The sequence below is a fragment of the Atractosteus spatula genome, chromosome 4 (assembly GCF_055471065.1).
Source record: "Atractosteus spatula isolate fAtrSpa1 chromosome 4, fAtrSpa1.hap1, whole genome shotgun sequence".
Taxonomy (NCBI): domain Eukaryota; kingdom Metazoa; phylum Chordata; class Actinopteri; order Semionotiformes; family Lepisosteidae; genus Atractosteus; species Atractosteus spatula.
In genome coordinates, this window is record NC_142709.1 from 69,859,754 (window position 1) to 69,871,568 (window position 11,815).

The 11,815-nt window shown below is 37.5% G+C and overlaps 2 protein-coding genes across 2 annotated transcripts; both read right to left on the reverse strand.

The window, feature by feature from the left end:
• Nucleotides 1-647: 647 nt before the first annotated feature.
• Nucleotides 648-4,762, reverse strand: LOC148837005 (extracellular calcium-sensing receptor-like). The gene is made up of 6 exons (XM_088914234.1): nucleotides 4,548-4,762; nucleotides 4,128-4,419; nucleotides 2,789-3,616; nucleotides 2,239-2,466; nucleotides 1,808-1,931; nucleotides 648-1,558 (listed from the first exon to the last, which is right to left on the reverse strand). The coding sequence occupies exons 1-6, from the start codon at nucleotides 4,760-4,762 to the stop codon at nucleotides 648-650; spliced, it is 2,598 nt and encodes an 865-aa protein (XP_088770360.1).
• Nucleotides 4,763-6,234: 1,472 nt separating this feature from the next.
• On the reverse strand, nucleotides 6,235-10,274 carry LOC148837006 (extracellular calcium-sensing receptor-like). Its single transcript, XM_088914235.1, has 6 exons — nucleotides 10,135-10,274; nucleotides 9,648-9,939; nucleotides 8,249-9,079; nucleotides 7,846-8,073; nucleotides 7,453-7,576; nucleotides 6,235-7,145 (listed from the first exon to the last, which is right to left on the reverse strand). The coding sequence occupies exons 2-6, from the start codon at nucleotides 9,903-9,905 to the stop codon at nucleotides 6,235-6,237; spliced, it is 2,352 nt and encodes a 783-aa protein (XP_088770361.1). The 5' UTR covers nucleotides 9,906-9,939; nucleotides 10,135-10,274.
• Nucleotides 10,275-11,815: the final 1,541 nt, after the last annotated feature.

The following is an 11,815-nucleotide window of genomic DNA, read 5'->3' on the forward strand; positions in this document are numbered from 1 at the left end:
TCTGTCTTCTATAAGAAGCCATTGGAGTCTTACTTTTGCCTTCTAGCGCTCCAGCTTTGCAGGGGTCACTGTTTTGCTTGTACAGTACGTCTGTCGTGTTCAGTCAGGGTCTTACAGACCCTCCGTGGACTTGGGAGACCCCAGAAACTTGTCAAACTTTTTGCACCAAGAACTGCACCCATACAGTTTTTTATTGATATTTCATGAATTGATCTGATCCAATAAAGCTCAGGGTGGAGTTGTGCCTATAATATAATATAGAAAAATCAGTTGGAAGTTTTTGTAACAATCAGAAGTTTTATTTCACAATAAATGTATAGACTACAATGCTACAAATATATTTTCTGAAAAGGGGGAGTTTCAGTCTCAGAACCCCTACTGCATATCATTTGCTGTTAATGGAAACTATAGCTTGACTAGAAATTCATGATAATTTTCACTAAGAATACCATTTCACAGAAGCAATAATAATTTTTTCACCAACATGACGTTAACAGCTATAAATTACATTAAATTAATATTATTCTGCAGTGGTCACAGTTAATAAAATAACTATAAAAAGATATCCTTCAGTGTAAGCATATGTGCAAAAAACTATGACAGCAAAGACAATTAAAACCCACAGTACAGAAATTGAATTTATATATTCATTTCTTTGGACCTGCCCTTCCCATAAGAGCCTTTTTGGTATTTTTCTCTGGATGAAGCAGAATAATGTAACATTTTGGAGCAAAAATTGAAAGCAGGAGACCAAAGCTTGAAGCCAAGATGGCAAAAATCTCCACAGCGTCCGAGTATTTCCCAGGAGAGCTGACATAAGCTGGTATGAAAGTGATCCAAACTGCACAGAAGATGAGCATGCTGAAAGTGATGAACTTGGCTTCATTGAAGTTATCAGGCAGGTTCCTTGCAAGGAAAGCCAGCAGAAAGCAGACACTGGCTAGCAAGCCTATGTACCCCAGCAGGAAACTAAATCCAGTTATTGAGCCAACATTACACTGAAAAATGATTTTTGAGTTTTGATACTGTGTGTTTTTAAAAGGCACAGGGGATGCTGTACTCAGCCATATGATACAGATCAGAGCCTGGATGACAGTAAAGACAAAAACAGTGCCTCTTTGTTGTGCAGCACCAAACCACTTCATGACATTATTGTCTGGCAGTGTGGCTCTGAAGGCCATGATGACAACAATGGTTTTCACAAGAATGCAAGATATGCACAAGACAAAACTGATTCCAAACACAACATGTCTCAGCATACAGGTGAGGTGTAGTGGCTGACCAATAAACAGCAATGAGCAGAGGAAGCAGAGTATTAGAGAAAGCAGCAGCAGGAAGCTCAGTTCAGAATTGTTGGCTCTTACAACAGGGGTGTTCCTATAGAAAATGAACACAGATAAAACTGCAACTGAAATACATGCTCCTAAGACTGAGATTGTTGTCAATGAGATTCCCAAGGTCTCCTCATATGAAAGAAACTCGATTTCCTTTGGCACACACTGGTCTCTTTTTGAGTTTGACCAGTAATCCGGTGGGCATTTGAAACACTCTACTGAATCTAAAAAAAGGAAAATATTTGATTTCAGTTATACAATAGAAGAAGAAGAAAAATAATACTGCGACTTTGTATCTTCTTGTTTTAATAACAAGGAATACAAAATATGTGATTCAGAAAAACAGAGGAGAAAAAAGAGAAACGTAACAGGTGTCATGGGTTCCAACTAGTGGTCTTTCGGAAAAAAAATACTATTATATACTTCATGCGGCATATATGTACTAATTATAAATAAAGATCTAAAAAGCTTGCCTGTGTGGTTGCTGATCTCTCCCTCTGCACAAGGCACACAGTCAAAACAGCAGAGGGGCTCCCCTTTCCTGGTTGCCTTCCAGGTGCCAGGCTGACAGCTTTCACTGCACACAGACCTGGGGGGCTAGCAGAAACAACAGCGTATTCAGATCATGCTGTGAAAATGAATGAAACAGCTTCTCAGTGTATGTCTTGTGATGTTCTTGTGAATAAGTATTTCAATGCTGAAGGTTTTGCTGCTTTTACAGAAAATTATAATTGATTCTACATGTTTGGTAATATAACATTACCAAACATTAGGACTTTTCACGAACTATAGATGCAGTTTTCAGAAAAGGAAATGAGATTTGTTTAGTGATACTCTCCCAGTACATTTTAAAGTGATCTTACCATAGGGCACAATATAAAGTTTGACATGGATAATAACTTACAGTTTTAGATTCAAAGTTCCAGAAGATTTTGTCTTCATTCAGTGAGAGCTCTCGTCCAGCAGGAGCTGATTCATCATACAGACCAATTGTTACTCTTTTCACAGCCCCGTCATCGGCCCTCTGCCAGTTCATCACATCATAGATTGCAAGAGCATCTCCGTTCTCATCGAAGGACACCCTGTCTCCATAGTGAGTAGTGAAGTTCACTCTCGCCAGGTACTGCAGCAGCTGGGAGAAAAATACATGTGATGAATGAAACACAATCAAACAACTAAGCACAACAGGCTCTTTGAAAAGTTCTCTTACATTGTTATTTTTTTTAAGTACTCACCTTAAAATAAAACCAAAATACTTAAGAGCAGAATATACAATAAACAGATTTTAATTGTATTAAATTGCAGCCTGATGATAAATAAACGTATATACATAATTTGCATTTTACATATTCAGAGCAAATTCGTACATTATAAAAACTTTAGGAAATATGGAACCTATGGAGAATGTTTCAAGAGCCTAAAGCAATAAAACAGTATTATAAAATGTATCTCACCTGCCAGGGCTGCACAGTTGTGATGTCTGCACAGGAGTTATTCTGAAAGGGCCCTTTTCCAGGCTCACAGGACATCAGATTGTCCAGGGCGTGTGCCAAGGCGTACACTGCTTTATACACAGTATAGGCAGTCCGCAGTTCTGACACATCACTGTATAAAGTCTCTATACTATTAATGTCTTCATATCCTGTACAGATTTTATTCCCATCTTCAGATGAAGAATTATATTTTTGTATGTCTTGTAATTTACAGTCAAACAAGCTTTCCCAGAACAGGTTGATAAAATTGTTTTTGGGGTCAGACACAGGGTGAGCCTGAAGGAGAAATTCTTTAAGCCCTGGGATTTCTCCCCTGCGAATTGCAATTCCTATTGTCCCTCCAAATGAGTGGAAGTTTTCCTCCCTGAGTATTACAGTTGAGGTAGTCCAGGCTTCGCTGGCAATCCACTGCCTATCGGTGATGTTATGGCGAGCAATTTCTAGAGCCAAAGGAATAAAGTAAGCTCCTTGAGAGAACACAACAATGACTCGCGCTGTGGACTGTTTAATAATTTGCAGAATTTGAAGTACTCTAGCCTTTGAAAGTACACTGTGGAGAGTTTCTGAGAAGGCTATACAACCAAACTTGTTTACCTCCTCAATAAAGCTCTTAATAGCACTCTGACCGTAGTCATCACTGCTTGCTATGGCTCCAACCCATGTCCATCCGTAATGCTTGATAATTTGAACCATGGCTTTGACTTGAAAGGCATCACTTGGAATTGTCCTGAAGAATGAAGGGAACTCTTTTCTGTTGCTCAGGCAAGAACAAGTAGCAAAATAACTGACCTGAAAAAGACACAAATGCAAACAGAAAGAAAATGAAGTGAAGCTTAATTTTGCAAATATAGAAATAGAAAATACATATCAGTTCTCATACAATTTGCCTTATTTTTAGGGCAATTTTCCTATTATTTTTCCTATTATTGTAGAATATGACTGAAAAATATGTTTTAAACAATAATTTTAGCATGCTATGTATTTTAATTGGAAAAATACTCATGTAAAGCCAAATATTCACATGGATTTTCATTTCTGATTTTAAAACACTTCTAAAAATAATATTTAGAAGAGTTTTAATATAAAAATATACATTTAATGTTGTTAATAACAGTGTAAAGAAGTGAGATCCATTTCATGGTAATGAAAATATACTGTATACATTTAGTAAATAAAAGCAGTATAATTGAATTTTGCATTTATTGTATATGGGCAAATAATAATTCGGATTAGGATTATTGATATAATATGGATATTCTTCTATTTTTCTACACCTATTATCATTGAGTATTTTCTTTACCATTGGAACCTGGAAGTGGCCCAGTAATCTTGACACAGCGATAGAATTTGTTGACCCAGGATCCCCAACAATGGCTAAGACAGGGGGGGTCCCTGTACAGCTGTAGTCAGTAAAGGAGTCCTCCTCTCCGCTGATCAGAGCTGTTGCTGCCCTAAGAGCTACTCCCAGATTCTCACAGTTGTCATACAGCCTGTATCCCAGTGTGATGTTAGGGAGAAGAGCAGGATCTCTGTTTATTTCCTCAATAGCAAAAATCATGGTCTGTGCCTCCTGAAATGCTAGCACAGAAAAGCTGAGAGAAGAAAAAAACAGCAATTTCATCTTAATTTTCTGAACTATGGTATTTCAAGATTGCCAAAAGATAAAGTAAATCTGTACATTGTATAACAATGCTTTTCACAGATGTCTCTATGAACTCACCTCTTGCATTTCAGCTGGTCTGGTTTTGATCTAAAATGCAATTCTGGATAGGTTACTGCAAAATGGGCTTCAAATATTCCCCCCAGCACTATATCTCCATTTTTATACAACCCATTCAATTCAAATTTGCCTTGAATTTTACAAATAGGTTGTTTCAAACTGAGAACTTGAAGAGCTAATATAAGTAAGTCAAAAACACACTGAATGATTTTCATGGCTGCCGAAAACACACCTTAAACTGGTGTGATGTTAAGAAACCCTTTGCTATATAGACAATATCCAGCTCCTTAGAGAGTGAGATGTATTTTTTTTTTTAATATGATGCTGGGTGATATCCCACAGCTAAATCACGTTGAATGATACAAACATATTGTGGCAAAACTGATCCAAATGACATCACAAATTTCAAAAGTCAGTTACATCATTTTGCTTTTCATAGCCTCAAGTTAATATTAATTAAATGATGGCACTGAATTACAGAACTATCTTGTATATATGTTTAAAGACAATTTAAAAAATGCAATTTAGCCTCAATAATTCCTCAAAAGTATTTTCAGAACTAATCAAAAATAGCAGTGGAACGTTTGCTTGTAGTGCCTCACACTTTTTCATACATCTACCCAATCTATTATTGCTTCCTTTAGTTACAGTATGTCTATAAATTATGCCATTTCAACTTGATATTTAAACATTTGTAATGTATTAATAGTATGTTAAAATATTTGTACATTCTTCAATATACTGTAAGCCTTTCTTGTTAATTAATATGTATTTTTAGCTTGTTCTAAATGATGTGTGCTATGATGAAGACAGTTTCAGAATAATATTAGAACAGTTTTATTGTGAAACAGCATGCTCAGTGCCCACATCTGAGAGATGTAATTAAAGTAACATATTTTAATGTTATTTTAATAACATATTTTAAGATGATTTATCATTTTTACCAGTACATTTGAAAACATAGTATTATCTCCTTTCATGCAATGTAAATTACAGAATGTCATCTGATTTGAGCGGAAAGGTGTGTGTGCTTCTTCATCAGATGCTGTTCACTCAGAGCAGCCAGACTGCAGTGAGAGCGACTGTAGTGAAGCACTGAGGTACTCTGGCTTCAGGAGAGCACAGTCCTCAGGGGTTCAGTCATCCAGGCCCAGCAGTGAGGTACAGGGAAAGGAGAAAGAAACCAGGTTCCAGCCTGACAGAGGAAAATCATGTGAAAATGTTTATAGGTGAGATCCCTCCATTAGGCAAGCAGTAAGGTTTAACGATATCTCTTTCTCAGTTGATTTCTGAACTGAGTTACCTTTACATTTACTGACTATCAGACTGAATAACTCTCACTATACAGTAGCAGAAAGCTACCAGTATAAACAAAGAGCAGACACATAAAAATGTGAAATCAATCGAAGGAAGAGGTCAGTCCTCTTTATGGATGACATTAAGTCGTGAAGTTAATCTTAATTGTGTCCTGTTAAAGTAAGTTACTGTATGTTACACCACATTAAATAATCAAAAACATTAAACAATTTGTGAGTCAAGTAAAAGTTACAGTACAGTAAATTATTATTTTTCTCCAGTGGCCACATTTTGCAAACCATTTTAAAACACATAACTTAAACCAATGAAATTTGAAAATGTCCCAAAATCAATCATAAACACCAGTAATTAAGGAAGTTGGTTTATATATTTATAACTTAGGAGTAGCTCTACCCATAAGGGCTTTTTTGGTGTTTTTCTCAGGATGAAGCAGAATGATGTAACATTTTGGTGCAAATATTGCAATGAGGAGACCAAAGCTTGAAGCCAAGATGGCAAAAATCTCCACAGCGTCCGAGTATTTCCCAGGAGAGCTGACATAAGCTGGTATGAAAGTGATCCAAACTGCACAGAAGATGAGCATGCTGAAAGTGATGAACTTGGCTTCATTGAAGTTATCAGGCAGGTTCCTTGCAAGGAAAGCCAGCAGAAAGCAGACACTGGCTAGCAAGCCTATGTACCCCAGCAGGAAACTAAATCCAGTTATTGAGCCAACATTACACTGAAAAATGATTTTTGAGTTTTGATACTGTGTGTTTTTAAAAGGCACAGGGGATGCTGTACTCAGCCATATGATACAGATCAGAGCCTGGATGACAGTAAAGACAAACACAGTGCCTCTCTGCTGAGCAGCACCAAACCACTTCATGACATTATTGTCTGGCAGTGTGGCTCTGAAGGCCATGATGACAACAATGGTTTTCACAAGAATGCAAGATATGCACAAGACAAAACTGATCCCAAACACAACATGTCTCAGCATACAGGTGAGGTGCAGTGGCTGACCAATAAACAGCAATGAGCAGAGGAAGCAGAGTATTAGAGAAAGCAGCAGCAGGAAGCTCAGTTCAGAATTGTTGGCTCTTACAATAGGAGTGTTCCTGTAGTAAATGAACACAACTAAAACCGAAGCTGAAATACAACCCCCTAGCACTGAGATTGTTGTCAATGAGATTCCTAAAGGCTCTTTGTATGTGAGAAACTCGATTTCCTTTGGCACACACTGGTCTCCTCTTCGGTTCGACCAGTAATCTGCTGGGCATTTGAAACACTCTATTGAATCTAAAAGAAAGAATATAATTATTTTAGTGTTGCAGTATAAATACAAAAAAACAGAAATGTTATTTATAATTATCGGCAGTACTGAATTGCTTTTTTAAGAAATATGTAATGTTGAAAAATATCCCTTAATCAATGACCTTTGGCCAGAAAGTTTTGTCTTGTATGAAAGGCTTTATCACTGAGAAAACCACGATCTAGAAGCTGTGGAGACATTTTTAAAACACAAACAAAATATAAAAAATAAACCAGAAACATTATTTTATATCAGTTAGATATAAAAGATCTAAATCTGTGCCTGGCTGCTCACCTGTGTGGTTGCTGATCTCTCCCTCTGCACAAGGCACACAGTCGAAACAGCAGAGGGGCTCCCCTTTCCTGGTTGCCTTCCTGGTGCCAGGCTGACAGCTTTCACTGCACACAGACCTGGGGGGCTGGGGAAGGGACCACAGCTTGCTAAACTCAATCTAACAATTCTCAAAACGTTGCATATCTTATGTTCTTAGGACTAATTTAATCTGCACTTTGAAATTTGATTGTGTATGATATATTTAAATCATTTAATTATTACAAATTTCTAAATTGTCTAGTGATCTAATTAAGCAGTTCTGAAAAAATAATTAAGATATTAAAATACAAAGTAAACAGAAAGTAGAACTGAATTAGAATATTATTTTTACTGTAAATGTTAGGCGTGACTTACATGTTGAGATTCAAAGTTCCAGAAGATTTTGTCTTCATTCAGAGTGAGCTGTTGTCCAGCAGGAGCTGATTCATCAAACAGACCGATTGTTACTGTTTTCACAGACCCGTCATCGGCCCTCTGCCAGTTGATCACATCATAGATTGCAAGAGCATCTCCGTTCTCATCGAAGGACACCCTGTCTCCATAGTGAGTAGTGAAGTTGACTCTCGCCAGGTAGTGCAGAAGCTTGAGAGAAAAATGGAAGCATTATGCAATTTAAGAGAGCAGACTTTAAAAAGTTATATTAATTTATTCAGGAATTCTAGGATATACAAGCAGAAGATATACACAGTTAAACCAGATTCTGGGAGCATATCCATATTTTTTCAATATCATATAAAGGTAAATTAAAGTATCTCACCTGCCAGGGCTGCACAGTTGCGATGTCTGCACAGGAGTTATTCTGAAAGGGCCCTTTTCCAGGCTCACAGGACATCAGATTGTGCAGGGAGTGTGCCAAGGCGTACGCTGCTTTATACACGTTGTAGGAAGCCCGCAGTTCTGAAACATCACTGTATTCAGTTTTTGTCTTTCTGATGTCTTCTGAGCCTGTGCAAATTGTGCTGCTTTTCAGACTTGAAGAATTGTGTTTATCTGTTTTTTCTGGAAATTTGCAATTAAATATTGCTTCCCAGAGCTGACCAAGTAAATTATTTTTGGGATCAGACACAGGAAGAACTTCAAGGAGAAACTTCTCCAGCCCTGGGATTTCTCCCCTGCGGATGGCAATTCCTAATGTCCCCAGAAATAAGCCAAAGTTTTTTTCACCAAGTATTACAGCGGAAGTGCTCCAGGCTTCACTTGCAATCCACTGCCTGTCTGTGATGTTCTGCTGAACGACTTCTTGAGCCAATGGAAAAAAATACGATCCAGCTGAAAACACAACAATGACTCTCACTGTGGACTGTACAATGGTTTGCATGATTTGCATGATTCTGGCTCTCGAGTTAACACTGGGGAGAGTTTCTGAGAAAGCTATGCAGCCGAACTTATTTATCTCCTCAATAAAACTCTTGACAGCATTCTGACCATAGTCATCATTGCTTGCTACGACACCAACCCATGTCCATCCATAATGCTTGATAATTTCAGCCATGGCTTTGACTTGGAACTTATCACTAGGAATAGTCCTGAAGAAAGTGGGGAACTCTATTCTATTGCTGAGGCAGGAGCATGTGGCATAATAACTGACCTGGAAAACATGAAGAGATATTTCAAATTATCTAATAAATGATAGAACAGTTAACATTTCACATAGCTCTGAAGAGATGAGAGTTACAAATGTACATGAATAATCTAACAATCTCACGGATAATTAAACAAATTGGTTAAATTCTGTGTAGCTGTATTTATGGCATTTTCTAATTTGTTCACATAGACTAAATCTGTTATCTGCATAGCTTGTAGAAGTTTGAGCATTATAAAATTTGAGCATTACAGTATATATGAGCCCAGGTAATTTAATATACTCTACATTTCAGACATATTCTTTTCATTGAATACTTTCTCTTATAGCTCCAACGTAATGTTTTATGGTCATTATTAAAATAAACATTTACTGCTTTGATGGAAAAAAATAAGATTTCCATTTCACCACCAGGTGATAAGAACATTTAGTTACATCATAAAATGTTATTTAATTTAGTTTTAGATTATGTAGAAGCATAAAACAATCACTTTTGTTTTGATCACTTAAATAAAGTTCAGAATATCAAATTTCCAATCCTCTTTAATTCATGTTTTAATCCATTTTACTGTACCATTGGAACCCGGAAGAGGCCCAGCATTCTTGATATGGCAATAGAATGTGTAGAACCAGGATCCCCAACAATGGCTAAGACAGGGGGGGTCCCTGTACAGCTGTAGTCAGTGACAGAATCATCCTCTCCGCTGATCAGAGCTGTTGCTGCTCGAAGAGCCACAGGAAGGTTCACACAGTTGTCATACAGCCTGTATCCCAGTGTGATGTTAGGGAGAAGAGCAGGGTCTCTGTTTATTTCCTCAATAGCAAAAGCCATGACCTGTGCTTTCTGATATTCTGCTAAAGAAAATCTTTAAGAAGACAAGAAAAGTATTGCAAAGTCACAACAATTTAACGATTAAAAGACAGCCCAGAGATATGACGTTGGAATTCACATTAAAGTGTGAATTCCCTCAACATATATGTTCCTTTAAGACGTTTTAAGAGAACTTATACAATAATATAGTACACTATAAAGGCCATTCTTTTTTGTCCATTTAACTCACCTTCCGCATTCTATTTTTTCTGGTATCGATGTGAATGTCAGCTGTTGGTATGTTACTCTTAAATGTGCTTCAAAAATTCCACCTAAAATTACATCCCCCTTTTTATACAAGCCATTCAACTCGAAATTCTCTTGAAGCTTGCAAAGTGGCTCTTCTAAAGTGAGGACTTGAAGAGTTAATCCTTGAAATAAAATAGCACACTGAAAGAGTTTCATTGCTACTGAGTACACAGCCTCCACTTGCTCTGGAGTTTTAAATCCCAGCTACAGTATATAGACACAATCCAGGTCCTTAGAGAGTGCTCTGTTAGGTACTGTAGTGCTTTCAGTCTGACGCTTGCTGTTGACAGCTAAATTACAAATACGTCTTGGTGCAATTGCTAAAAAATGTACAATTTCTTTGACGATATCAGTAGTATAATTTGCACATCATATCATTTGATCCTATCACTGTATTATGGCACTGCCATATACTCTACTTTCAAAGGACACATATTTTGTAAGGGCTTTCTTTTATATAGCAGATCAACTTTGATCATTTCTTAGAATGTATTACAGAATTTACAATTTCTCACACATTTCTCTGCTGCACTTCAGTGGGTTGATTTGACATTTGACATGAAGTGTCAGTTGTGGGAGTGCTTGTTTTTAAAGGATTTTTCTTAAATACCAATTCAAAGCCTAAATACGTACAAAAAATCAATAGTGTGCATCTGTTAACAGAATGCTAATTCCTAGGTTGTATTTGATTTGAGCACTAAATTGGGAAATGTATGAATTTGCAGCGGCTGCCCTTGGTATTCACTCAGAGCTGTCTAAATGTGGCACAGAATCCCTGAGGTTCAAAAGAATATGTTCCTCAAGGGATTCAGCAATCCAGGCTACACTGAGAGTTACAAAAAAGAGATCCAAAAAGAATACCTGTTGCAACTGGCCGGCACCTTTACACAGCCTGTTAGAGAAAAAAATAATTTCAGGGTATTTCAAGATGAGATTCCTCTTGAGAAAAGAGAGCTATCAAACAGATATATGTTTCATGGTCCATTCAACATGGATCATTTTTATGACATGCCCTGAATGTGAAATTAAAATGCTTCTTATGATCAATGAAAAGCAGAACATTAGTAACAAGATGCCAGTGCTTCAGGGCCACGATGAAGCATGGCTGAGTTAAACCAGATGTAATTTTGAGTAATCTTTACAGATTACTTTAGGTGCCAAGTTTTAATGTATAATAAATGGATCATTTTAGCCTTAGTAGTACCTAATTAATCTAGAAATATTACATCACTGTAAGATTAAAGATTAAAGTGCATTTCTTGTTGCAGGGCTGCACAGTGGCACAGTGGTTAGCATTGCTGCCTCACAAAGCAGGGGTTCAACGTCTGCGGTGCTAACTGCACAGAGATTGTATGTTCTCCCCATGTTCTCGCAGGCTTCCTCCTGGTTCTCCGGGTTCCTTCCACAGTCCAAAGACATACTGGTAGGTTAATTGGCTTCTGGGAAAATTGGCACGGTGTGAGTGTGTGCGTGTTTGTGTCTGTGTGACCCAGTAATGGACTGGTATCCTGTCCAGGGTGTATCCTGCTCTGTGCCCATTGCATGCTGGGAAAGGCTCCAGCTCCCTCGTGATACTGAATAGCTTAGAAAATGGATGGATCTCTTGTCGTCTCAGTTGCATA